The sequence below is a fragment of the Punica granatum genome, chromosome 1 (genome assembly GCF_007655135.1).
Source record: "Punica granatum isolate Tunisia-2019 chromosome 1, ASM765513v2, whole genome shotgun sequence".
NCBI lineage: Eukaryota > Viridiplantae > Streptophyta > Magnoliopsida > Myrtales > Lythraceae > Punica > Punica granatum.
Genome location: NC_045127.1, coordinates 52,865,387 through 52,890,768, shown reverse-complemented (window position 1 = coordinate 52,890,768; position 25,382 = coordinate 52,865,387). Strand labels below are relative to the sequence as shown.

At 42.2% G+C, this 25,382-nt stretch overlaps 5 protein-coding genes and 1 pseudogene across 10 annotated transcripts; 2 read left to right on the top strand and 4 right to left on the bottom strand.

Annotated features, from left to right (window-relative positions):
* Positions 1 to 94: 94 nt before the first annotated feature.
* LOC116200671 lies at positions 95 to 2,900 on the bottom strand. The gene is made up of 8 exons (XM_031531514.1): positions 2,759 to 2,900; positions 2,315 to 2,664; positions 1,741 to 1,959; positions 1,334 to 1,420; positions 904 to 1,050; positions 763 to 789; positions 580 to 675; positions 95 to 462 (listed from the first exon to the last, which is right to left on the bottom strand). The coding sequence occupies exons 2-8, from the start codon at positions 2,549 to 2,551 to the stop codon at positions 262 to 264; spliced, it is 1,014 nt and encodes a 337-aa protein (XP_031387374.1). The 5' UTR covers positions 2,552 to 2,664; positions 2,759 to 2,900; the 3' UTR covers positions 95 to 261.
* On the top strand, positions 2,696 to 4,801 carry LOC116200678. 2 transcript variants are annotated; one of them, XM_031531534.1, is made up of 8 exons: positions 2,696 to 3,016; positions 3,096 to 3,227; positions 3,377 to 3,451; positions 3,718 to 3,858; positions 4,006 to 4,038; positions 4,149 to 4,175; positions 4,282 to 4,385; positions 4,473 to 4,619. In XM_031531534.1, the coding sequence occupies exons 1-8, from the start codon at positions 2,774 to 2,776 to the stop codon at positions 4,483 to 4,485; spliced, it is 768 nt and encodes a 255-aa protein (XP_031387394.1). In that variant the 5' UTR covers positions 2,696 to 2,773; the 3' UTR covers positions 4,486 to 4,619. The 2 variants fall into 2 exon arrangements, with proteins under 2 accessions (XP_031387394.1, XP_031387388.1); XM_031531528.1 differs by having other exon boundaries at positions 2,718 to 3,016; positions 4,282 to 4,377; positions 4,473 to 4,801.
* Positions 4,688 to 5,556, bottom strand: LOC116200690 (histone H2AX-like). Its single transcript, XM_031531546.1, has 2 exons — positions 5,244 to 5,556; positions 4,688 to 5,152 (listed from the first exon to the last, which is right to left on the bottom strand). The coding sequence occupies exons 1-2, from the start codon at positions 5,442 to 5,444 to the stop codon at positions 4,934 to 4,936; spliced, it is 420 nt and encodes a 139-aa protein (XP_031387406.1). The 5' UTR covers positions 5,445 to 5,556; the 3' UTR covers positions 4,688 to 4,933.
* Positions 5,557 to 7,119: 1,563 nt separating this feature from the next.
* LOC116196507 (histidine-containing phosphotransfer protein 1-like) lies at positions 7,120 to 8,677 on the bottom strand. The gene is made up of 6 exons (XM_031526255.1): positions 8,433 to 8,677; positions 8,201 to 8,331; positions 8,043 to 8,111; positions 7,643 to 7,714; positions 7,474 to 7,546; positions 7,120 to 7,386 (listed from the first exon to the last, which is right to left on the bottom strand). The coding sequence occupies exons 1-6, from the start codon at positions 8,490 to 8,492 to the stop codon at positions 7,354 to 7,356; spliced, it is 438 nt and encodes a 145-aa protein (XP_031382115.1). The 5' UTR covers positions 8,493 to 8,677; the 3' UTR covers positions 7,120 to 7,353.
* A 4,198-nt stretch (positions 8,678 to 12,875) lies between these two features.
* LOC116194895 (receptor-like cytosolic serine/threonine-protein kinase RBK2) lies at positions 12,876 to 18,240 on the bottom strand. 5 transcript variants are annotated; one of them, XM_031523830.1, is made up of 10 exons: positions 17,920 to 18,240; positions 17,353 to 17,823; positions 16,231 to 16,334; positions 15,778 to 16,152; positions 15,001 to 15,252; positions 14,738 to 14,919; positions 14,081 to 14,160; positions 13,851 to 13,986; positions 13,520 to 13,669; positions 12,876 to 13,375 (listed from the first exon to the last, which is right to left on the bottom strand). In XM_031523830.1, exons 4-10 carry the CDS (start codon positions 16,133 to 16,135, stop codon positions 13,205 to 13,207), a joined length of 1,329 nt encoding a protein of 442 aa, XP_031379690.1. In that variant the 5' UTR covers positions 16,136 to 16,152; positions 16,231 to 16,334; positions 17,353 to 17,823; positions 17,920 to 18,240; the 3' UTR covers positions 12,876 to 13,204. The 5 variants fall into 5 exon arrangements, with proteins under 5 accessions (XP_031379690.1, XP_031379681.1, XP_031379697.1 ...); XM_031523821.1 differs by having other exon boundaries at positions 17,353 to 18,240; XM_031523837.1 differs by having other exon boundaries at positions 17,423 to 18,240.
* Positions 18,241 to 22,086: 3,846 nt separating this feature from the next.
* LOC116197710 lies at positions 22,087 to 24,332 on the top strand (annotated as a pseudogene).
* Positions 24,333 to 25,382: the final 1,050 nt, after the last annotated feature.

Sequence of the window (25,382 nt, the reverse complement as noted above, 5' to 3'; positions counted from 1 at the left end):
TGCGATCAGACATCGTTGTCCCCACTATTTATATCCGTATTCGACCATATTGGACCTGGGTCCATAAGTAATATTTCAAAGTACGTAGATTTGGTACACACCGATAATTAAGTTGATTCATGAAACAACATTGAGTATATCGAGATCTGTTTTGAGTTTTTGTCGATTCATCCATCTGATTTGTGTCTATCTGGGATTTACATTGATGCATCAATCGATCACCGGATCTGGCTATTAAGCAACTGTAGACATATCCATTCCTTATATTTCTGCTTCATCTATGGCATTTTCTATGGTGTCGATGCAGGACCCGACCGATTTTCCTGCAGACATCGCCTCTGCAAGCTTAGCCCGAGCCCCCTCATGGCGCCGCAGAATCAGAACCGTGTTCAGCAATGACCACCTGACCTGAGAGTCTGCCTTCTTCTGGGTGAATCCCAAGCTTCTAAGCAGCAAATCCAACTTGCAGTTGGGTTTAAACCAATGTCAACTTTCAGACCTCATTCAATGACTATATTTGAGTGCTAGGCTTGATTCACGTATCAGTAAAAAGTCGCAGAATATCAGTTGCGTATGAACCTGGTTTATATCGGCGAGTCCTCCTTCAGCATACCCGTATAGGAGATATTCTGTGGCCACCCCCGCCAGCGCTATACAAGAGAATCTGTTGAGCATCTAACAAGAAATATGTTTCTAAATCCTCAATTTGTGAGCAAGGTGCCTCAAAGGTAGACCATTTTGCATTTGCAGATGGTAACATACCGTAGCCGATACTTTTCCTGAATTGACCTGCACAGAATAGAGACCGCTTTGAGGTGATGAACATGTGCGGCAGGACTGGACAACCATCAGAGACAATCACACAAGAAGTTCGAGACAAACAGAGTGGGGACGGATATATACCTCTTCAAGAAACTCGAAATCCACAAAGGAAGTTCCTGCTTGAACCTTGAGAGAGCCTTCCTTCTGCAAAGCTTCGAAACTAGAGATCGCATATCCCCTCGGGAGAATCCCCAGCAAGTAGGCAATCAAGAAGTGGCCAGCTTCGTGCTGTGGGATAAGATACAGTTATGCCCTGTAACCAGCATAGAAGTGCTAAGCAACGCATTCTGGCTACTGGCTTATCGAACAAAGTTCAATGGAAGGGGTTTAGTCTATGTCGCGGCACAAGGATCTCATGGAATATATGTGCACACAAGTACACTTATAATTGAGAGGAGATTGACGCGCTCCTATCACGGAAACTTTGTAATCGTCAGCATATGCTGTGGATACAAGTCAATTTCAGGACTACCAAGGGTCGAGAACCTCGAGGGGGAGAGAGATGTGTCACCTGAATAACCCTATTGTGATATTTTTTGTTGAAGGTATGACCCGCTGTGTCGAGAAGCAAGCTGCTAACTCCTCCATTGAACGAGACCTGCGGAGCAAACAGCCCCATGTTAAGGCCGAAGGTAAGGCGTTGAGGTTGAGACATGTATTTGTCAGCAATAAGCATATTGCAGTGAGTAGCAGAACTAAGCATGTCCTGGTCATTCTTTTCATGACAGGCACCTGTTTACAGCAACAAACTCGAAGAAGCTATAAAGGGAATCCCATAGTTGGTTTCTCGGACAAATAAATGATATGCCACTAAAAAGTTTCAAACATATGTTAAATATCTGTCTATTGCAGTCTTCTATGATCCAGATCAGATGAGATATGCTGTGGCTGCGCAAATAGTTTTGGAAGATCAATTACCGAGTCGAATGTCCAGAGGAACAATAAGCCCAAAGAGATATACAGTATTTGCTGTGGGGAGAGACCGAAGGCATTCCATGCCGATACCCCTCCGGCAACAGCAGCAAGCTGAAGGTTTCTTTCAACAGCACCAAGAGTTGCGTCGACTGGGGATAGGAGAGATGCTGTTTCAATGCCGTTGAGCTTCAGCTCATCCAAAGTATACAGCCTCTGAGGTACCTGCGGAGGGAACTCATGAATCTTCCAATCTCAAACAGCAAAAAGATGCGTGGAACAACTGTCCGACAACAGCATGACACTCTATATCTAAAACCATCGGTAAAGTCATTATTGTATTCTGCAACCTAAGACAGATATGCAACTTGAACTTCCAATCCTCATGGTGATTTATATGCAAATTGAACCCTAAGCGGTTAACGTGTGTCCCGAAACACCAAACATGACCGAGATAAAAGACTCATCGATGTCTACCTGACTCACTTCTAAATAACAATCTAACTTCAACAGAACAGATATGCCTTTCTGATCCTATACATAGCCAACCGGGTTGTAGATGAAGGGCAGATTCACAGACCTGCCGAGCAGCACCGAAACACCGGAGTCCGCCGGGCTTCCCCTGCAAATCCTTGACAAGGGCAAGGGCCGCCCTCTCATCTCCCTTCATGAGCTCCTTATCCACCCGGTCCAGCACCTGCCTCCGGGAAGAAACACCGACCTCCGGGGATGAAGATGAGCTTACAATCCTCGAAGTGGAAGATCTTCTCAGCCTACAGCAACACCATAGGCCTGCAACGTAGCCCACCGAGGCCATTCCAATAACTGGAAGAACAAGAACATTCGAGGAACCATAGAGTTGAGCCCACTTAAGCAGACACCGTTGGAACAGTTGTCGACCACAAAAGGGAGGAGCATTTTGGGAGAGTTCTGGGGCCAAAGTACAATTTCGAAAACGTTAGGGTGACGAAGTGTAATTTCGCGAAAAGAAATCCTTCTTCCAGGACGAGCTGGGGCCACGAACCTTATCCGGGACCGGATGCTCTGTTCTCGCCATCAGATCATCTCACCCGGCTGCTACCAGCTCCGGTGGAGCTTTCCGGCCATCGGGGAGCTCTCGCCGGTGGAAGCCAGGTGCTTGGGTCATACTGAGCGGCGACGGCGAGCTCTCTTGAGAGTGGAGAGAGAGCTCAAGAAAGGTGACCACAGAAGCGCCTTGTCAATGGTAAAGCAGCTGCAGGGAAAGCCCGGCGGCCTTCGCGGGTTCGGCGCCGCCGAACAGGTCCCCCAACTCCATCCATCTCCTTCTCCGTCTATTTTGCCAGTTAAATTATTATTAAACTAGGCGACCCGTTGTTCAGGTACCAAAGAGGCTGCTGACACTGGATGATCTTAAGCTCGACGGCAGAGACTTATCCTACCTTGAACCTCTCGTCGATTCGGTGATGTATTCAATTCGAAGATGCATTTGGTTTGCTTCAATGGAAGAGGAGGTATATCTTTTTGGTTTTGGTTAACAATGTTTCAAATCTGCCAATTTACATGTCAAAGGTGTCAGCTTTGGAGACGCTGATGCTGTAATTCGTAGGCTTTGATCGAATGGACTTTCTCGAGCTATCCCTGATGAGCATTTCTATTGCAGGCATCGGCTAATGCCACTAAGAATATTGTGCTCGAAGAGGATCTTCCAGAAGAAGATTACTCCGTGTTTGCACTAGTAAGGCGAATTGAACGAAATGATACCGACTTCTTCGAGATATATACATAATTTTTTTTTCAATTCAGTTGGACTAATTGTATCGAAAAATCAATCACAGCCAAATGCATCCGATGTTTAATGTCAGCTAAGAAATGGCCTGTAGCCTCCAGTGAACCATTGTCAAGACATGAACTAGTTCTCATTCATTTCTCGGAAATCTGAGTTTGTCGGCTACAAATGCATACCTTTTCAGAGTTCCGACCATGTGTACTTTACAAATGCAGCACGAAGCAGGTCACTTTCTAGCAGGGTACTTGCTTGGGGTTCTTCCGAAGGAGTACAAGCTACTAAAGAAAAGAGCTTTAGGTCGAGATCAGTTCGCAGGAGGGAAAGTCAATTTCATAGGTTTTGATTTCCTCAGAGAAGTAAGATATCGCAGCTCTCCTTGTGGGTATCCCTTCAGCATTTGTTTAGACAAACAACAGCAGCCACTCAAGTTCAGTGTTATGATCGATTTCAGTCGAATCTTCTCACCACGGTCTCATAGTTCATACTCTTTTCAATGGCTGCAGGTTCCAAATGCTAGAGTATTGAAGATTCACAATGTGAGCTAGCCTGTTTCACCCTAGTAAATGTCATATATAGTGATTCAATAATAAGGATTCCTGAATGAGATGCCGATTTCTGCTCATTACCGTATTGTTGTTCTATGCAGACCGATAAAGGATATGTTCCATCAAAGGTACGCCCTGTCCTTCATTCGTCGAACTTCTGATGTCCTCTCTGTCTCTCAAGAGATAACTAACGGGCGAGCACTGCAACTGAGAGCTTCATTTCTAAACCCACAGAAGTTCAACAACTTTTCATGTGTCATACTGGGAGGCATAGTTGCAGAGCACCTTTCGTTCGGATATTCAGAAGGATTACACTCGGATGTCGATAAGGTATTCAGGTGACTCGAGCCTTACATACCTAGCACTTCCAGTACTTTCTCCCATCAAAATCGCTATCACTGAGCAACATATGGATGGAATTGCAGCTGGACAGAGTGATCAGATGGTTGGGTCTGACAGAGGATGAAGCAGAACTTCACATAAGATGGGCTGCAACAAACACAGCATTCATCTTGCACCGACACCGGGAAGCCGGACTAAAACTAGCAGAGGCAATGGCATCGGGAAAGCCTATCAGCGCTTGCATTGATACCATAGAGGATGCCATATCCAGAAACAAGATTTAGGTGACAAAAGAAGATTGAAACAATCGGAAGCCATGGAAGCCCTTTTCATTCAAATGAAAACATGAACAGGAATAATTCTTGATATTCTTTCAACAGATCCATCAACAAAGCAGAGAATCTAACCCTAACGTCTATTTTGGCAATACTACCAAATCCTTCACGAGATCATCGATATGCTAAGATGACTAGCTGACTTTACAAGATCTTCTGTAACGAATCTTCAAGAACAAAGCTTGAGCTATGGGGGAACGAGCCTCTCCTCAAAACTCCTGAGAAGCAGAGCCAATCTCTCCACCGACTTTCATCTTCTTGGGCAAGAGAGTCTGGTGGATGTTAGGCAAGACTCCTCCATTGGCAATGGTCACAGAGCCCAGGAGCTTGCTCAGCTCCTCATCGTTCCTCACCGCAAGCTGTATGTGCCTCGGCATGATCCTGTTCTTCTTGTTATCCCTCGCAGCATTCCCAGCAAGCTCCAACACCTGGTGGTCACAGAACGCATCAGATCATCAGCCACGCAATTCAAAGTTCAAACCCTAACAACCGAAGAGGGAGGACGAAATGCGGACATACCTCAGCAGCGAGGTACTCGAGAACGGCAGAGAGATAGACGGGAGCTCCGGCACCGACACGCTCGGCGTACTTTCCGGCCTTGAGGAAACGGGCGATCCTCCCCACCGGGAACTGCAGACCGGCCTTATGCGACCTGGAGACGGACTTGGCGGACTTGGGCTTGCCCCTGCCGCCCTTTCCTCCTCCTTCCTTGGAACTCATCGTCGATTCGGAGACTGGGCGGAGCTTCGAGAGCCTGGCGATGGACGGGCGGAAGCTTCGATCGAAGATAAAGCAAGACGAGAGAGCGGACGAATTTGGAGTTTGAGAGAGAGGAAGCGGTGCGGTTTTGCTTATATAGGCGGCGGGATCGCGACCTGATTGGTGGATGGCTGTGTAGCGCGGATTGCCAGCGTGGCATGAGTTTCCTCCTTTTGATTTTGTCCCTTTTCGCGGGAAAATGGGGATTCGCGCCTCTCTTTTTTTAAGAGGATGAACGACGCCGTTGCGTGGCGCCGCACTGCGGGCCGTGAACTTGAACATGGGCCAGGTAGTCGATCGGGCCGGGCCGGGTTACCTGGGTTCTGATCTGTCGGGCTTCAATATAGGGCCCTTGCGAAGTAATGCGTTTACCCAGAACCGAATTTCTTGGGATTAGCCTATAGGTCTCCATTATAACTGAAAGAAAAAAATTCTCAGAATTCGATCATGTTAGATCGAGGTGTAGGTTCTGTGTATCGTATGGTTCCATACATGTGCATTCTATAGGAAAAGCTAGCACTAAATCCACGGACCTCAACCGTGTGGTCTCATTAGTACATCGGTATGTTTCCTATAATGAAACTATACAAGTTCCCACGATGAATAAAGGCAATAACCCAAGCCAGGCGCGAGCATTGGGCCATTGACCATATCACCTAGAGGAGAGCACGCCGAATGTTATATTTCATCCAATGGTTATAAGCTCATCGACGTGTTAGTAGAGCAATGTACGACGAGTTGAATAAAGTACGAGAATTAAATGATCGAACTAAACTTAGCTGTGAACCAGAGGACCAAATGAAAAATTTTAAAAAAAAAACTACCTTGAAGTTCTAAACAGGATCCGTCCTCCTTAAAATATGATGGAAAATCTCCCATTTCTCCAATGTGAAAGATTATCATCGCAGCTGTAGGGATCTCTCTCAATAATCTCCGTACCAAAATAAATTATTTATGGAAAAAAAAAAGTTGGAAAATTTTCCTGGTGGAAAAGAGAGCAATGTGCGTAGTAAAGGCAAGCGAGAATGGACAATAAAGGAATATGGGAGGTATTATTGGTTAGAACTCAATCGGAAATTTTCTATCCTCGGATGAGATGAAAATGTTTTTTTTTTTTCCTTCTTTTAAAGTAATAACGAAATAATTTCTAAGACAGAAACGAATAATGATTAAAGTTGGCCAATAACTGGCCTTTTAATTTGGCAACACCGAATGGATGGAGACTCTTGACTCATTAGTTTAGATGAGACAGGAGTTGACCTCACAAACATATAATAATGGCTCATTCAATGGATTTGGAGATAAGAAAAAAAGTTGAAAGATTATTGAAACATCAACAGAGCTGTTCCCCAGCAAATGTCAGATTCCTCGTTCCTTGTCTCCATTTTCCATACGCATTCTGCCAAATCATTTCTGGACGATCTCATTGGATCGGTTTCGATCCGAAAACAAGTTGGATCCCGCATCTGCTGTTGTGATGGATTAGATGTGAATGTTTCCTACTCGTATGAACGGTCTCGTTCCTGTGATTTTCCGATTGACGGAAGCCATCTACTGCATGGAGAGGTTTAGATATACGGGAACGTTCACGGGATGACTGATCGGAATAGATCAAAAGCTGGTGAAGCTTTGCATAGAGGTGGGAAAGGATTATTCACATAACTAACCGTTGCTGACATTTTGGTACATTCAGAAGCTCAAAAGCTGAAGACAGATCTGATAAAGGAAGCGAAACAATAAAAAAAAAAATAAAAAAAAATAGAAAGAGAAAACTTGGGAGAAATTTCTTCTTTTGAAATCAAAATATCAGAATCTGCTATATCTCTTGTTATCAGCTTCTTTCCCCCCTCTCTGATGTTCAAATGGAAGGTCACCCACCAGCTGCCAAAATCTGCTGCTCCAGCTGGAAACAAAAACCGGAAACTCGAGTCAGATTTGGATTTTGGGATGTTTTCTCTTCTGATGAGAATCCCGTCTTGCGTCGACTTACACTGAACAGGGCTTCGAGCTTGGTCTTCACAATGGCGTACTCGTGCTTTAGTTGTTGCAGACATTTCAGGCACCTATGAATAGAATTTCATTCGATGAGCGATGCACAAGGGTCATGTAACGCGATGGTAACTTGTCGATTTGCAATATCAGGTTATGGAGAAACTCACCCTTCGACATTCTTCTCGTTGCAGTAGTTGCGGAAGACAATGCAGACTCTCTGAACTCGCTGTGCTCCGATGCTGCAATCGGTGAAAGCAAACAAATCTTGTTATTTACCGAGATATGGAAAAATGTTCCGGGACCCTTCGAGGCATTAAGCGCGGTGAAGACCGGAAACCATGATAAAGAAATTTATTCCATCGAGCATTAATGCTCAATATTGCGGTTTTTCCTAGAGGCTTGCAGTGGTCCTCCAAAAATGTAGATCAAGAAAGACTTATCTATTTCCAGTTCTCTGCGTTGGATTTCAAGAAAACCGGAAACTCGATGGAAGAATCAGTTCAGTAGCGGAAAAGTTTGCAATAATCCTAGAGAGTAATCGGGAAAACCGAAAACAGTTAAAGTCACCTGGAGCTGCTTCCTTTGAGCTGGTGAACATGAGCATCGACCTTCTTATAATCAACATTCTGCTGATCACTGCACAAAGAAACAGACAACCTTAGGCCCCCCCAAAAAACAAAGAGAAATGGGGCAAGACTAAGAAGGATTCACAAAGAACATCCTACAGAGCCTTAGCAAGTTCATTGAGAAGCCTCTCGGAGTCTTCGAAGAAGAGGGACACGACTTCCACCACGAAGTTCGGGTTTTTCTCGTCCTGCAGCTGCTGAAGCTGATGGAACTGCTCATCAAGAAACCCCTGACAAGAGACAGAACAGCACCGAAACAGGCCAACAAAATTACCGAAAACAGCACATCTGCACAAGGAAGGGAGACAAGTTTAAGGGTCTCATTAGAGACCTCGCGAAAGAGCAGCTCTGTGAATGTAATCAGTTGCCTCTTGAGCTGAAGTGCATCCATATCCTACTCCCAAGCTGTGTCTTTCCTTCGTTTAAGGATTTTATCTCATAACAACATGAGAAGACCAGAGGAGAAGACCCAGAAAGAGGAGGAAGGGGAAGAAGAGAGCCTTTGTCTGTCTCTGTTGGGGTGAAGGGAATGTGATGCGTTTGAGGCCTGAGGGAGTTAATGTAATCAGAATCCAAAGACAGCGCAGAGCATACAAGTCACTTCCCTCATGACTGTTCCCTATTTTGTCCTTTTCAAGCCTTTCCCTCTTCAGCCTATCATTTTAAGAGCCAATAAAAACAGAAAGAATGGTGATACAACTGACAAATTATGCTTAAATGTTAGCGGATTTTATGTGGACGAGTTGCGAGACACTCTATGAGTACCTGGTCGTGATCAAGGACGAAGAATAGTCTTAACTAATATAATCTCACCGGAAAAAAAAAAAGAAGAAGAAGAAAAAAACTGAAACAATCCAATTGTTTTATTGACTATACACATTATCAAGACCTTAAGTGCGCATGCACTTGATTGCAGTTAGGAAAAGAAAAACGGCAGAAGCCACATTATTAACAGTATCCCTATGAGAGTTTAGAGCCAGACAGACATTATCTTGTCTATTAAAGTTGCTCGAGATTTCTTTATTATCGAGCATTTTTGGTGTTTCTATGGGTTACTTCGGATTAATAACTTTCTCTGTCCATCTCGTGAGAACGGAGTATATTGATTGCATTGCACCAACATGGCCCCTCTTTCGATCTCCCATTCAGCGGCGAGCTACTTGAGCTGTCAGCTAAATTTCATCCGCATTCCAGACCAGAGAAAATGACCTGACCTCACCAATATCTGCTAGGGAGATTCCACCGAACATGGCCTCAGAAAGATCGACCACAGCTCCGCTCTCCTCTTATACGGTTAAACGTCGTCAACTGTACATCATACATGAATCATCGTTTTCGCTCCGATAAAACAAGATGAGATCGGATACATCCCGGGCAAAGTTTGTCTCTTTACCATGAAAACCGAATTTAACGTCTCTTTCACTTTCAATCCCTCCTACCTACTCCCCTCTCTCCCCTCCCTTAGGCCCTTCTTTTCTTTTCACCCATTACCACATTCCCCATTTCACTTTCATGCTTTATCTTTTTCCAAACATCCTCTATTCAAATTACTCTCCTGCCCAAAGCTGATCAGCATATCTCGAAGCTAAGAACTTGACCCTGGGATCTTGCATTCGTTTCGCGGGGCTATCGGTCGACGGGTCGAACACGAAACTTGTTGGGGTATCAAGAAATGATTCTGGGGTTATCATTATGAGCTGCAGGAAAAGGGCATCCAGTCATCGACCATCAATCGAATATCAAACTCATCAAAGAGCAGAGAGAGTAGTGGGGATGGTAAAACAGGAAAAGATCTCCAGATAATGAGGCGGGACAAGCCACTTGTCACAAGCTCAGGCCTTGATGTAGGGGACAGCCCTCATCCCTTTTTTTTCGCCCTTATTATTACTTTATTTAAATAATCTTTAACTGAAGATGCCAATGCTGCACGGGTGTTAGTGCACAATGCGACCCAACCAAATGAGAAGTACATGGGAAAGATGTTAACACTTCTCCTCGCAAGTATTTCCGGGAATTTTGATCCGGAATCGGAGCGAAACGCGTACTAATATCAGCACCGGTTTACAAGAAATAAGATGACTCAATTCGACGTAGTGCTGATTTCGGAAAAAGAAATTAGTTCCAGCCAATAAGATGGACGAATGAAAATCTAGGTCGGTTTTGTTGTGCGTGATTTGTAAATAGGGATTTCGGTCAGGGATTTTGGCATTTACTTGGAGGCGTGGTTGGGGGACCCCCGACACAAGAGGCATTAAAGGACAGAAAACCTAATTGGTTCCTATTTGGGACCATGCTGACAACATGTTTCCATTATATATGGGAGCCTATAATTGAGAAAATGCAAAGAAGTTAGAGGATGGAAGAGAAGGTATTTATCAAAGGGTGGACAGTTAACCTTAATGAAGAGCACATTGGTCAATTTACCTGAATATTTCATGTCCTTGTTCTCAATCCCCTGGAAAGTGGCGAAAAGGCATAAAAGCATACAAAATAATTTTTTATGGGGTGATTCTGTTGGTCATCGCAAGTTTCATCTGGTGAAGTGGAAGGCTGTTAAAAAACTTTTGAGTTCAGGTGGATTGAAAATTAAATCTCTCGTTCATTTTAGTAAAGCTTTGCTTGCCAAATAGTCGTGGAGATTTTCTACTGAACCAACGCATCTATGGAGACAGGTCATTACGGCCAAATACGACTTGAAGGGAAATGGTGGATTACAAAGCAAACAAGAGAATCTCATGGTTGTAGTTTATGGAGAGGAATTAGAGAGGGGTGGGATCAATTTTTGGAGCACACTTAGATCAAGTTGGGTGTTGGATCGAAGTCCTTGTTCGGAAGGATAAATGGTGCTCGGAGTTCTCATTAAAATATTAGTTTTTGGCTGTGTTCAACTTAGTTAGGAAAAAAAGACATTGCTGTTAGTAATTATTTCTCCCACTCACATGTTGGCGGTACATGGAACATGGAACTCACGAGGTATGCTTTGTTTTGGAAAGCTCAAGTTCTGGTGATCTTTTTTGAGTCTTTGTACCAGCTTAAGTTTAGTGACGTGGGTTGTGATACTCTCTCGTGGAAGGATGACGTATATAAAAAAAAATTATTGTGAAATCATATTATTTTGCTATTTCAAATACCCAAGAGGTAATGGGTTTTCTATGGAAAATGATATGGAGAACTCGTGCCCCTTTGAGAATGAGTTTTTTTTTGTATGAGAGGCTGCATTGAAGAAAATATTGACAATTGACAATCTGAAACAGCGGAGAAAGAGTTTAGTTAATAGATGTTTCCTTTATAAAAGTGAGTAGAATCTGCTAACCATGTCCTTATCCATTGTTCTTGGTTTAGACGGTGTTGGGTTGCAATTTACAATCTCCTTGGAATTCAATGGTTGTTGCATCTGCGATTCATGAAAAATTATGGGCTTGGCAAACTATTAGAGGCTGTAAAAGAAAAAGGAAGATCACCGAGATGATCCCTCTCTCTCTTTTTTGGCTTATATGGAGGGAAATGAACAATCGAACTTTTGAAGATTTGAAGAGTACTATAGATATTTTGTTAGAGAGATGCATTAAGATGTTTAGTTTTTGGGTAAAGGGGAATTGATTTGGGGATATTAACTTATTTATTGATGTAAATGATCATTCGGCTATCCTCTAAGTTTGATTTTTGTACGTATGGTTTTTTGACATTTTGAACATGTATTTGCACCTTTTCAATACCTTTTGAATAGAAGCTATTATCCTTTTACCGATTAAAAAAAATAAATTCCATGACCATAGCCTAAACGGGGTCCTCTGTTTATATTTGGAGCCATAAATTATAGTTTTTTTTTTTCTAAAGGGAAAAAGTTGTGAGGAGCCAATGAGAATAGGATATTTAAAATAATTGGGCAAACTAGTCAAGTGACTAATTGAAAGTTTAATGGGACCACTGCGAATGAGAAATCCATCGATTCCTTGTTGAGCACGTGTAAATCAATGCCATGATGGAACCTTGGCAAATCCTCGCAACGAGTGGTGTTGTTTGCAGAATGTGCGGTGATTTGTCGGATCGAAAGGAGTCGATCGCTTCTGTTTTCTGTTATTAACTCGTTCTTTATCGCTATGAAGGGCATCGTGGGAGTTGGGGCCTGTCAGGATAGCAGATTTGATGTTTGGCATGGTTGTGTCGAAAGGAGAAGAGCAGACGAGACAGAAGCCAGGCATCAGAGTGCGAGTCTCGTTCACCTAAAACGGCCCGATAAACCGTATCTCTTGCCCATGGAACTATCGTGACCTGACCCAGTTCTGTTGCCGGCTAAGCTTGGTACGTAGAACATAGCGCATTGTCGAAGGAATAAAAGATCCTAGATGGCTCCTTTCCCAGAAAAACCAACAATTTTACAATGTATTGTATTAGCGTAAACAAATTCTGCAGTACCAAATCCGAACTAGCAACCAATAGCCCAAGCCTCTTTATCCGGGCAAAATCGAACTTGCCTTTTCGGATTTTCTTTTTTTACGCCCGCTTCAGTAAAGTTGCTTTTCCATGATGCAAATGTCTTCTAGCAGAACTAAACTAAAGGGAAGAAAGAGCATTCTCTGAAGAGGGCATCCAGTTTCCTCATATCTTCACAGCAAGTTAATTCACATGTTTCTTGGACGCCAAGAAACCATGCTTGAAGAACAGAGGCAGTATCTATTTCTCTTGCATCTTGCTGGGCAAATCTCAAACGAGCTAAGCTTTCCCCCTCTTTTGATAGGTTCCAGATCGAGTAACACCACAAAAACCCGGAACAGAAGATAACAGTCTAGTTACTTACCCAAGTGTCTTTCTCATAATTTCAACAGAGGGGATTCAGTCACAATTCCCTCTCAGAGCGGATCGGAGTTCTTTTACAGAGCACTCGAGAGCATCTGGTTTTACTGAGTCTAGAGATCTAATGTTAACACTAATAACGCCAGTCGACCCCTACGAGCTTCGGATCAATAAGTAAACTCGGTCCTTACAAATGCTGTTAAAAGCAGCCTCAGTTAAATGATTCCTTTTTCAACATGAGTTACAGACATTGGCGGAGTTTCCACACTCTACCAAACTACCATCAGCTGACTGAAAGAGGCTGAGGGGTCAAGAACCCAAAGCTACCTCCCTGTGCCTTCTGAGGTCGCTCAAGTACCTTGTTGAGTTGTACTCTTGCGCGTCCAACAGCTCCTCTGAGTATGTTCTCTGAACGGACTTCCTTGGCCATTCCTCGCTATCCTCTGCAGCAGCCTGGTCGCCTTTCAGCAACACAACAACCTACAAACAATTTAGCGAACAGTGAAGGCTGTTCTGCTTCAAACTCGATATTTTCTCCAACAACAGTCAAAGTGCAAAGCTATCCTTTTGTGCAATGATGCGCATCAGAGTTTCGAGAAAAGCAATTCCAGATTTATTACTTGCCTGATGCATTCGAGGCCGCAAAATGGGAGATTGCTCTATGCACAAAGAAGCAGTCATAATGACCCAATCCATCTCCTCTGGGTCGTACTCATCGCCCAAGGAAGGATCGACTAAGTCCGCGACTGCATTCTCATCAAGCAAAGGCTTTGCCTACAAGAACGAAGGGCAGCAATATCAAACTCCCAATTTTTCGAAGCCAGTTAATAAGTTGAAAATTAGCTTTTTAAGTGACTAAAGAATACCCAATTAAATTGCCCATCAGACAAATAATCATGCTTAATATCCTAAAAAACAGGAAAATGAACCCGAGTAATGGATAGGAAGAATATACCCAGAGGACTACGCTTCTCTGTAAGTGATCCAATGCCTTTCGCCCTGTAATGAGTTCCAGCAGTAGAACTCCGAAAGCATATACATCTGTCTTCTCATCAACTATCCCATGCATAAAGTACTCCGGGGCGAAATAGCTGCCACCAAATAAACGTAAAAGACGACAGCTTGTCAATATGTTTTTACTGTATAAAGGAAAAGAAATAAGGAAAGGGAGATAGCCCCACAAACCCGAACGTTCCCTCGAATCTTGATACATTATGGTGAGTCCACTGCTTTGGAAGCCACTTGGCAAGCCCGAAGTCGCAGATCTGTATCAAAATGAGTAATCAGCAGCCAAGAATAACAAGAAATATCTTCCTCCTAATGATTGAACTTCCATAGCAAGAAACTGCAATGGATCGAGAGTTTTAGTGTACCACGGATAAGACATTAATTGTGCCGATATTACTGAGATATTGTTATTATATCGGACTCGTCTCGATCAAGTAACGTATCATTCTCTAATGGTATTAAAGTAGCACAGCGTCTCGAAACATATCTCAATAAGTTGGACATATCATAAATCCAGTTACCATCTTCTCCGTAACAGGGGGCTTAGGCCCCGGCACACTCACAACCGACAATGAAAGCAATAAAATAAGGTCTTGGAATATTCTAGCTTCCAGAATGTCGGCTGAAGTTGCAGATAATTACATCAAAGCCTTGTCAGAACAAAATGCATGCTTCACATGTACACTTAATGATCGAAAAGATAATGTGATAAAGAGGCATTCTATAAGTACAACTGTAGCACTTGAGCTCGACGAACAAGCTTCCCTTTGGAACAAGTCCTTCATGACAAAATTCGTGGAATGAGACAAGAAGATCACAGCCCAAAAGCTATACCTGAGGCTCGAAATCCTCAGTGAGAAGGATGTTATCAGCCTTGATATCTCTATGAATGATTCGTTTTCGGCAACTCTCGTGAAGGTAAACCAGGCCATTAGCTGTTCCCAGGGCGATCTTATACCGTTTACACCAGTCTAGCTTAACTTTTGACTTTGAGCCTGAAGAAGCAACGGTTACACCTGCATGAGAAAGTTACTAGTCCGAAATGTGCAGTAATCAGGACATAACAAGTGTATAACAAGATATTATTAAATACGAACCATGAAGGATGGACCCTAAACTTCCTAGCGGAGATAACTGAAAGACTAGATGCATTCCCCCTTCAACTCCACAGCCAATTAACTTTGCAGTGTTTGGGTGGTTGACATGGGCTATGATCCCGAGCTCCGAGAGAAAGCTCGCTGTCCTCTCATCAGCAGAACCCTTCGTTAGTTTCTTTACAGCCACATACTTCCCATTTTGCAGACGACCTTTGTATACGTAGGCGTAGCCACCTTTCCCGATTAAGTTATCTACAAAAAGTAATGGCACTTAAAATGGCAGGATCATTATGCATATTAAATTACTTCTCTGTTCTTATAACAAGAAAAGATGTTTCAAAGAGACTAAACCAAATCAAGAAAGAATGAATTGATATTCATTCATATAAGTCTGTTCAGTTCAGAAAACCGCTTCCAATTTTCCATTTTTACATTATTTTGCCATATCGTAAACAAGGGAAAATAATGAAAAGAATATGTTATTGCACTTTGCAAGACATCTCTTATTATAAGACGTCTTTGTAGAGTGCAGTCCTATTCAGGAAAACAGTAATGCAAAACTATATTTGTCCCACTTTCTAACAACCTAGCAGGCAAAGGTAATATATCTGCATATAGAGAAAACGCTAAACAAATATACCATGATGATACTGACAATAAATACAGACTGAACATTCACCAAAATTCTGTCATAACATCATTGGAGCGATTTCTCTACAAAACCAGACAAAGTAACAGAGACAGTTACATTCTCTTAAGAATGTGAAAATTATGTACCGGGGCTAAAGTTGTTGGTGGCAGCCGCTAGATCAGACAAGCTGAAGTGCTCTAAGGTAGACTTGAAATTATAAATCTCACTAAGTACGGGAGGGATTTCCTCTCTTTCACTTCCGCTCTTTCCCTTGGACATCTTTGTTATGGTGAGAGGAGGGAAGGAGGCTAAGCGCATAATCGATCTTCTCTTCCACAGCTTGAAGAACTTGCCCCATCGAGAAAGTGATTTTGATCCTGTGCAGCTAACTGGTGCAGATTTTTCGCTGCTGTTCTTAGCGGAAGGTGGAACTGATCCCGAGCAATTCATGCAGGCTTCTAACACCCCTCGAGGCGATGCCCCATCTTTTTTCTCCTTTTCCATTTCTAGAGTTCTCAAGTCTAGAAAAAAGTATATGTGAAGAATGCAGTCTCGATATAGATGATACCAAAAGATATACTAAGTATTAAAGTAGCTACCTTGAGCCGAAGCAGATGCAGAGAGAAGAGCTAATCGGTTTTTTGTTTTTCCCGGGCCAACCAGTACCTTTATAGGGACCTTACAATACTCCTCGTCATGTTCCCTGAAGAAAGAATATATTGATAGTTAAAAATTTCCAAGTTAGCAAAAGATGGAAAGAAAAATAACAGTGACTCCGAAGGTTCATAGAAGCTCAAAATTTTCCACTTCCTGACTGAAAGTGTGAACTACTTGACGTGTCTGTCCATTTCAAGTAAACAAGGATAAAATTTGGAAATCAACTGATCAAAGTTCATGACATGCCAAAGAAGGAACAAGAAGAGTCTGGGGTGATCATACATACAGCAAATGAAACGGAAAAGAAACACATTATTGGATATCTCCCTGTCCTAGAATAGAATAAACGTGATTCATGCAACGCAAAAACGTAGTTTCTTTTTCTTGAACGAAGATGACAAGCTCCAAAGCTACATAGTACATCCATGAGGGAAGTTCAATAAAGCCGCCGTGGGTACTAATTAAGCAGAAGCTATCGAAGATATAGTTACATGGTCAAGGTCTGAAGGAATGCACAATCAGAGATCTTCTTTAAGCCCCTCTCTAATTTATCAGTCAAAATTTGATTTTTAAAGGCTTTGACGAAGACAATTTCTGGTAGATTGCAATCAGATCACTGTCATGTCCACATCATGGAGACAAGATTTATGAGGCTATCGTGCCATGCTGCGATGTTCGAAATTAACTATAGCTTAGGCCTTTTCAAACAAGTATATAAGCAGCATGCTTCACGATCAAACAATCACCACGATGGAGAAACAGGACCCACGAGCCAAAACAGCATAAACACCAGAAAAAATCGAAACTTTGGATGATTTTAGCAGTTATCAATGAAGAAAACGATACCCAAAAGAGAGAACATGGAGGTGCAGCCCAGCGTAATATGGAAAGGAAGAACCAGAACCCATTTTCACTTTATCATCCACCATGAACACTCAAACACACACACACACACACAGATGCATACGCACTTCCTCCTCTTTCTCTCCCTCATTCGGAGAAGATAAGGATTAACAAAAGAAACGAGAAAATCGGTCTAATGGAAAGAGAAGCGAGTGGTTTACCAGACAGCAGCTAGCAATGTGGGCGCTTTGCTTCAAAAATAGACACGAGAGAGAGAGAGAGAGAGCGAACTCTGCTGTGTTGTTGCCTGGAGCAACTATGTCGGAGGAGGATTGTGATCCACAGCCACCATTGCCATTGATGGACAGTCTCACCCACAGAGTTAGAGAGAGAGAGAGAGAGAGAGAGAGTGTGTGTAGTGTCTGTGCGCTTTATTACAATTGGGCCTCCTTCCCCCGTTCTTTGCCCTTTCTTCCTTTCATTGTATCGTCATTTCATTACATGACGATGATGATGACATGAGACTCAAAGCTTCCCCGGAAGAACGGGGTGGGAGGGAGCAGGCGCCTTTCTGGGCTTCTGACACGTGGCACCTCTGCTCTTCGACCTCTTTCCCTCTCTGTTTCACTGTCTCGTTCTTCTTCCCGACTTTCCTTTGAATCTCAACACTGAGCCAATGCGTCCTTCCAGTCCTAACCATCCATGACCATGCCATAAGCAACTGCAGAGTTTAATATGTAATTTGTTTAACTCGGCCAAAGGTACGAACTTTGTCGGGTGCCGCTTACCTTGGATTATTCGAGAGGCATGAAATTTATCGAATCGACAATCGTTACTCTATAAGATACGCGCTTATACGAGACTCTAGTGGAGATTCTGGATTCTATATTTTGACTGAAATCGTTTTCTTCCCTCGTTTGGTAAATTTACCAAATGGAAGAAGGGGTGTGCATGAATTTTGCACCATGGAAGAAGAGAAGACACGATGATTCCGTAAGAGATTGTTGCAGAATTAAATTGTGTGGGCCCCGCAAGACTTTATTCTTCCTCTGTAATAACAAGCCTTGTGTTCATTTTAGGAATGGGATCCCGGATCAATTTATATTTGAGCTGAGTTAGCCAATAAATACTCTCCCGATAGTAAATTTTCTATCTTCATAAGATTTGAATCCAAAAAGTTTAATCATATTGGTTTGTATATGACACATTACATGCATGCCCAACCCAATGGTTCTCTTCTCTCGTGAAGAGATCAATCTGTCTGGTTGATTTTCATCTTCCTAAAGGGAAAACAATAATCTTCAGTATCGAACCATGCTGATCCCCCACAAGGGGGGGGGGGTCCGCAGCCTCCGACTCCAAGGAAATGGCGCCGTTTCTTTATGGTATGCGGACCGTGCTCACTTGAGTCGTATGATTATGCAGTTCCAAGAGATGTTTTTCCGATCGTGTTTAATTTAAGGCTGGCATGGAGTTCGAACATCGGATTGATTATTGCAGTGAGTCTATGGAGCCAAAACTTTCGAAAAGAAAAAAGAAAGCAATATATACATTTCTTGCTGCAGGCAGCTTCATTACTTGCATTAAATTTTGAATAGGGTGGTGGTTGGTATTTTTATTTTAGTTTCATATATACGACCAACCACATAAAATAAAAATCTGAGATCCAATTGATTTTATTTTATTTGGAAAACACCCTAGCCATCATCAAGACAGTTTCGAGTCCGATATCGTTGTCAATTGCTAATAGAAATGACCAATAATCCAGACCTACTGCAAAAGCTCATCACTTCATCTTCGGTTCAAATGGTTTCGTGTTAATGCGCTCGACGCTAATGTTGCCTTGTGGCCTAATATAAAAGATCAAATACTTATTTATACTAGTTCATCAAAATTCATTAAATCAAAAAATATATATAACTAGTGTTCAATCCCGTGCGTTGTACGGGTTTGTATTCATATATTTATATTTTGTACAAATAATAATTATCACAGTTTGAGATATTAATTTACTAATTAGTATTATTATCATTGAAAATAAAAGTTCTCAATGATCAATTAATTTTCAATAGAGTTGCATGAATACATTTCAATATTTCAATTATAATTTTGTAATTAACATTCTTATTATGTCGTGTCAAATTATTTAATTTGCTTCACAATTTTAGTTTGTATTATATATATGCTTAAATTAATATTCGTAAGAATATTGAAATTTTTATATCAATTGCTATAAGCTAGGTTCATTTTTTATAATGTCACGTTAAGTTAATTGTTTATATACATTTATCACTTATATATAATTAAGAAATTACAACAAAAATTTTCTCTTAATTGTATTTAATAAGAGATTTAGGTACATTTAATTGCATTTATTAAATATATTTAATTATTATTCTTTGTTTTAAATTTTTTTTCCATATTCTTTAAATTTCTTTTTAATTATTATATATAGTGAGTAGGAGATTTAGATACATTTATCTTTAATTTTCTTTTTCCATAATTTTGTTTATTTTTTAAAGCATTTATTATGCATCCAATCTCATTTATTATGTACCCAACTAAATTTTAGTTATATATAGATGTGTATATGTACATGTGTATTGTCTTGAAGCTGATGAAGAATGTTCTTTTGTCCCCAGTGCGGACCTTTCTGTTTAGGTCAACAACCCGACGTTTTTATGGCAAACAAAATTAATTAGGGACCCTCAATTCGTGGTTTGCCCGAAATTTCGTGAATATATTGGAGAATTTCCTTTTTCTATTCCAGGTTGGTGAATAAATTTTGGCACAAAAAAAGAAGGGTTTGGTGAATATTATTTAGATTATTTGCTAATAATAGACCACAATAATAAATGAAAAACATATATATAATGTTTGTTTACATGTTGTCTTAATGTCCACGAAAATATTACAGCCTCCAATTGCAAAGAGATGCTTCTTGTACGTAAACAAGTAAATCCGTGTTTGATTTAATTAACAAGGAGGCACGAGTAAGTCCACAGTCAAAGTGGATGAGACTCAAAAACCCGCAGCACGGGAACTTACCTTGTTTAGCCGTCACCGAATTCAGCCTGTCCAATCAAAGAGGCATAAGGAAACACGTCGATTGGAAGGTTAGAGACCTTTGGAGCTGACCAAATCATCGGCATTCGTTCTGGCTTATTCGGGAAAGTAGAATAGGCTTCGATGGGGATAGGGAGTGATTGCTTGTCATTTATCAAACATAAGTGTCGTGCAATTATGCAGATGGACATCTGCACCGTGGTACAGTCTCTGTTCCTTGTGCAATAAATGGAACGGAGGAAGAAGAAAAACACACATGTATGTCACGGGGTAACCTTAACGTGCCGTTTATGAACGCCTCATAGGCCATCGAATCATGAGCCCTATATTGATCCAGCGTCATCAATGATTCGGGAACGGTTGGGAACTGGACTCCCATATGTGAGGTGGTCTGATCTATCTCTTTCACCCTGTCCACTTAGAATCACACGGGGGCCCATACTCGCGGGTTTCTTCCTTTGCTCCCCTGGAAAATAGTTACATATACGTCCATTTTCAGTAGTAGGATCAGTCAATAAGTACGCTTTTTGAGCCCGTCATGTCCGGGGCTTCCTGGTTTGACGAAATTCTTTATCTGAAATGTTGATCGGGTGAAATGTGAAAGGAAAGAGGAAAGATTTTCCTGTGTGAACTGCAATGCTGATGACCTGAAGGAACAAATTATAAGAATTTCCGCAAGAATATACATATATAAAGGGATAGTTCAAACCTTGGCAAAGTGGACTATTCTTCAATCTTGATCGGTTGTTTGTAGTCATGCCATGCGTCAGCTGACCTCGCGCTTGAATAGATCAGTGAAACTCTAGCTTGAAGCTTGGAACTTGGCTGCAGCTCGATGGAGCATCATTTTCGGGCTCCAGCTCTTCAGCTGAGATAGAATCGTTTGATGATCCTCTTTACTCGCTTGGCTCCATTAGGATCGTGAGCTAGCCAATAAAGCTTGGAATATCAAACGATAAAAAAGGGTTGAGTTGAGATAAAACTGTCAGCTCAATGATCTTACATGTGATGTCATCGGGTCGAGAGCGTACCTGAAATCATTGTTGAGAGTCGAAGTCGATACTCGGGTTATCGGCCTTCCGGGTCTACACATTTGACACCCCTTTCATCCTCTCCCCTTCCGTTTCCCTTAAAGGGGATTAGACAAGAAGAAGTGTCTTAAATCTCAATTGATGGGATAAGAGATTTAACACATATTATGTGTAAGGCGCGCGACCCGAGGACCATAACCCCCTCAATTGCGGTTAAGCAATCGAAGTTAGTATAATATCTAATTCTGCCTATCATGGAATCAGAAAACACTCATGCTATCTGCACATTAAATCCCACACACTCTAACGAGATGTCCATAGACCCATAATTTTAAAAAACTAATTGATCACTTAATCGGGCTAAAGAAATGGGTAGCACGCGATACATAACCAATCAATATATATATGTTGGACCATATTATCGAACAAAGTTCAACAAAACAGCTGCCTTATTGACCCGATTGAGCTGCTGCCCGTTGTTCGACTTGCTTCGCTTGCACCTATCATCCAATTATGCGAAGTCTGGAAAGGTATATTCCCTGGTATAGTTTCCCTAAATCTTATGTAAAATATATCCAGTTTGGGCGGACCATACGATTGGTCACCCTTTACAGTTAATCTCTTACCTTTCATGTCCATAAAACAAGAGCAAAAAGCTTCATCATAATTCTAGGATGGAACGTCCTAAGTTATCAGCCCTTGTTTCTAGGAATGCGTTGCTTGTAACATACCGGGTATGATCTTTCGCTGTACAAGACATTTGATAATGATAGTAAGAATGCTCTTCTCTGCAATCAATCTCAGTTCACGAGTTTAATGAATTCAAGTGGCTTCGGTGCTCGATGAACCACCCCTTATGGACGTTTATCACGAAGTGTTGTTCGACACTGCCAAAGTAGAGGTCACGGCATACACATCCATATGCCGTGTTTTCAGCAGTACTTATTGGTCAAAAACTATATCACAAATAAAAAAATCTCATGTCTTGCCTTATCCTATGACTTTTGACCTTATGGTAACCAATGATTTCCTGAAATGCACATCTATTGGTATATTCCTCTTTCTCAGTCTGTTTTCCATACATATAGTGCCAGTCAAAAGCATTTCTTGGTCACTGCTGTGCAGAATTGAATCCGCGAAGTCATTTTCCCGCGGCTTTACTTATAACCCCATCCGAGCCCCTCAAAGAATGTATTGTAGTAAGCAATCATAGTGCTAGAACGTAGACCTCCCTCTTCTCAGATGCCTTTCTTGTTTTTCCTATTCCTTGTCCTAGGTTTTGGTGTTCCCCATGGTCGATGTCCTTGACCAAGGACCACTCTGCTTCTGCTTATTGTCCCATGAGCTTCGACTCTCTAGAGAAGCTCGTCAGTAGCTCCGATCGGCCGCTCAAGTTCCTTGATATCCAGACCGAGTGCCAGTACATCCTTGAAGGCTTCAGGCTCGTACGGTCAGAGTACCTCCAGACCACAGGATACTTCTTCCCGCCCCAAAACTCTTCTGAGGCGTGCTGGCTCAAATACCAGAGAGTGGTCAACTTGGCCATAGATGATTTCCATATCCAGTCGACCTGTGGTTTCAAGACCAACCTAATCTCGGATACCTGCCTGAACATCTCCACTCAATCAGACTTCAAGAGGCTCATTCCGGAAGCAAAACTACAAGATGTCCTCAATTCTTGTAATCAGTCCCTGGAGGATGATATACCCTGCCAAGGTTGCAAGAGTAGTGTAGAGGGCATACAGAGTTGGTGGTCATCCCTTCAGGGCCCATTCAACCGGAACGAGTCTGACTGCAGCGGATACCCATTTGTTTATGCTGCTGGTTTCGTGAACCAGTTTAGCCCGACGGATTCTGGGACCTTCAGGTGCTTGTTTAGGCTCGATTTCAGGTCCAGCGCCAGGAAGAGGCGGAAACAAAGGGTTATCCTCCGGGTGATTGTGGCGGGCTGCATTAATGGATTACTCGGGGCGTTGGTGGTGATGTGGCTTCTCTGGGCTTGGCATTTGAGGAGGAGGAGGAAGAAGGAGAAGATGGACTCTATCACTGAGGTGAAGTCGGGGGACATTATCGACAGAAAAGCTTTCCAGAGAGGTTCACAATTGAAGATATCAACAAAGCTACCAATAATTTCTCTAGGGAGAACATAATTGGCAGAGGAGGGTATGGCAACGTCTATAAGGGAATATTACCGGATGGGTCCGGAGTGGCTTTTAAAAGGTTCAAGAACTGTGCTGCTGCCATCAGAGGATAATTGTGTGTGACCTGATGCGGAATGGAAGCCTCTATGACCATCTCTTTGGCTCATACTCAGGCCAGCTCCTGAGCTGGCCCATCCGTTGGAGGAACGCGCTCGGGACAGCCCGTGGGCTGGCGTACCTACACAATGCGGCGGAGCCCATTGTCATCCACAGGGACGTGAAAGCGAGCAACATACTCCTGGACGATGCCTTTGAGCCCAAATTGGCAGACTTTGGACTTGCCAAGTTCACCCTTGAGGGCCTTTCCCACGTGAGCACTCGGGTTGCCGGGACCCCCGGATATGTGGCCCCAGAGTATGTACTCTATGGCCAGCTGACAGAAAGGAGCGATGTGTACAGCTTCGGAGTCGTGCTGCTCCAGCTGTTAAGCGGGAAGAAAACGGTTATTTCGGTTGAGGACCGGGAGATCCTCCTTCTTGCGGACTGGGCGTGGGCCCAAGTTAGAGACAAAAAGGTGCTTCATGTTGTTGACGAAAGGATACCAGACTTAGCAGTTCCTGAGGTCATGGAGAAGTATGTTTTGTTGGCTGTTCTCTGTTCTCACCCGATACTACATGCGCGGCCTTCGATGGAGCAAGTCGTGAAGATCCTTGAGACGGACTCCCCCGTCGCTTCCATCCCTAACCACCAACCTACTGAATATCGGTCAGGTGGATAGGTCTTCGAGCTCCGACAACTCATGTGGTGCCATTTCTCATCCTCTCTAGTAGCCAGCCCCCCGTGGCTGGTCTGTAGGAGGGACCATCCAAGTACTAATAAAAACAAAGGGCCCGGGCTTTGCTTGTGTGATTCGCTTTATGGGCCGATGAGCCCAAAGCTGATCAGCCCTGTGTTATAATTTTATCGAGTTGTGCCCGAAAGGGAATAACATGGTGAATATATATATAATTCATCAAAAAAAATGGTGAATATATATAGTGAGCCAAATACAAAACGGACATCTTTATCACTCTCAACTGCCTGCCTCGGAAACTCTATTAACTTCAGTTGTTTAAATTACGAACTCGCTGTCAGAAATAACAGCCATGGGTCGACTTGATATATCGAAGTAATGACCAACTGCTAATGGTCTTCGACGAACAGAGTGGACTAGGCCCAAACAAGGCCTGTATACCCCGATGTTTATGAATTCTTAGCCCAAAATGTTGCGACAAATCGATTAGCTTGCGCTTGGTTTTCGAGTTGAATCATGATTCAACTTAACTTGATTTTATGTAATGATTACAATTGTTGATAAATATGTAATGATTACAAGTGTTGATATATATATATATATGTATATATAGATGTGAAAGCAAATGAAAAATTTATTATTAAAAAATTAATTATAAAAATGATTATGAAAAAGTATGAGTAAAAAATTATTATTAAATAAAAAAAGACAAACAGTAATTATTGCAGTGTTGAATTTTAAAAAGAATAGAGTTCTATTGGATAAAGTAAAATTTTTTACTTGAAAACCAAACAACTATTGATCGGGCCCAGTGTGATAGATTATTGTAATTTGCAGTGAAGTGTGAACCCACAAAATCCTAAGCACGACGTAATCAGTTTACTAATAACGCCGGATTATCTTTATTCCATCGTGCACATCGATGGGACTTTTACCAACGCAATTGGCCAGTATTTTAGTATATCATGTCTTCAAATTGGAACAGCTGGGGCTCATTATTGGATGGAACAATCAAGAGACATTTGATTATCAATAAACAAATGCACACTCCCAAGTTCGTCAAAGTCAAGACAGATCCTCGATCTGTTATTCTAGTTGTTTTGTGATAGTTTTTCTTCTTCTTGAAGGATAAGTTTCATTTTATTTATTGAGACCGAGCCGTGCATTGACGGACTCACGCTCAATTAGATCAGCGAAACTCGAGCTGGAAACTAGGCCGT

Bases quoted from the DNA above. Each gene is read 5' to 3' on its own strand.
- LOC116200671 (XM_031531514.1), bottom strand. From the start codon at position 2,551: ATGGCCTCGGTGGGCTACGTTGCAGGCCTATGGTGTTGCTGTAGGCTG. The intron at 1,421-1,740 runs GTAATTGATCTT...TTTGCTCCGCAG, and splicing joins TCCTCTGGACATTCGACTCG to GTCTCGTTCAATGGAGGAGT. The intron at 1,051-1,333 runs GTGACACATCTC...CTTATCCCACAG, and splicing joins ATCACAATAGGGTTATTCAG to CACGAAGCTGGCCACTTCTT.
- LOC116200678 (XM_031531528.1), top strand. From the start codon at position 2,774: ATGCTCTGTTCTCGCCATCAGATCATCTCACCCGGCTGCTACCAGCTC. The intron at 4,039-4,148 runs GTGAGCTAGCCT...TGTTCTATGCAG, and splicing joins GAGTATTGAAGATTCACAAT to ACCGATAAAGGATATGTTCC. The intron at 4,378-4,472 runs GTATTCAGGTGA...ATGGAATTGCAG, and splicing joins TACACTCGGATGTCGATAAG to CTGGACAGAGTGATCAGATG.
- LOC116200690 (XM_031531546.1), bottom strand. From the start codon at position 5,444: ATGAGTTCCAAGGAAGGAGGAGGAAAGGGCGGCAGGGGCAAGCCCAAG. The intron at 5,153-5,243 runs GTATGTCCGCAT...TGTGACCACCAG, and splicing joins TCGAGTACCTCGCTGCTGAG to GTGTTGGAGCTTGCTGGGAA.
- LOC116196507 (XM_031526255.1), bottom strand. From the start codon at position 8,492: ATGGATGCACTTCAGCTCAAGAGGCAACTGATTACATTCACAGAGCTG. The intron at 8,332-8,432 runs GTCTCTAATGAG...GTCTCTTGTCAG, and splicing joins CAGAGCTGCTCTTTCGCGAG to GGGTTTCTTGATGAGCAGTT. The intron at 7,387-7,473 runs GTAAGTCGACGC...TTTTGTTTCCAG, and splicing joins AGCTCGAAGCCCTGTTCAGT to CTGGAGCAGCAGATTTTGGC.
- LOC116194895 (XM_031523807.1), bottom strand. From the start codon at position 17,217: ATGGTGGATGATAAAGTGAAAATGGGTTCTGGTTCTTCCTTTCCATAT. The intron at 16,153-16,230 runs GTAGCTACTTTA...ACTTTTTTCTAG, and splicing joins TGCATCTGCTTCGGCTCAAG to ACTTGAGAACTCTAGAAATG. The intron at 15,253-15,777 runs GTACATAATTTT...TACTTTTTGTAG, and splicing joins CACCAACAACTTTAGCCCCG to ATAACTTAATCGGGAAAGGT.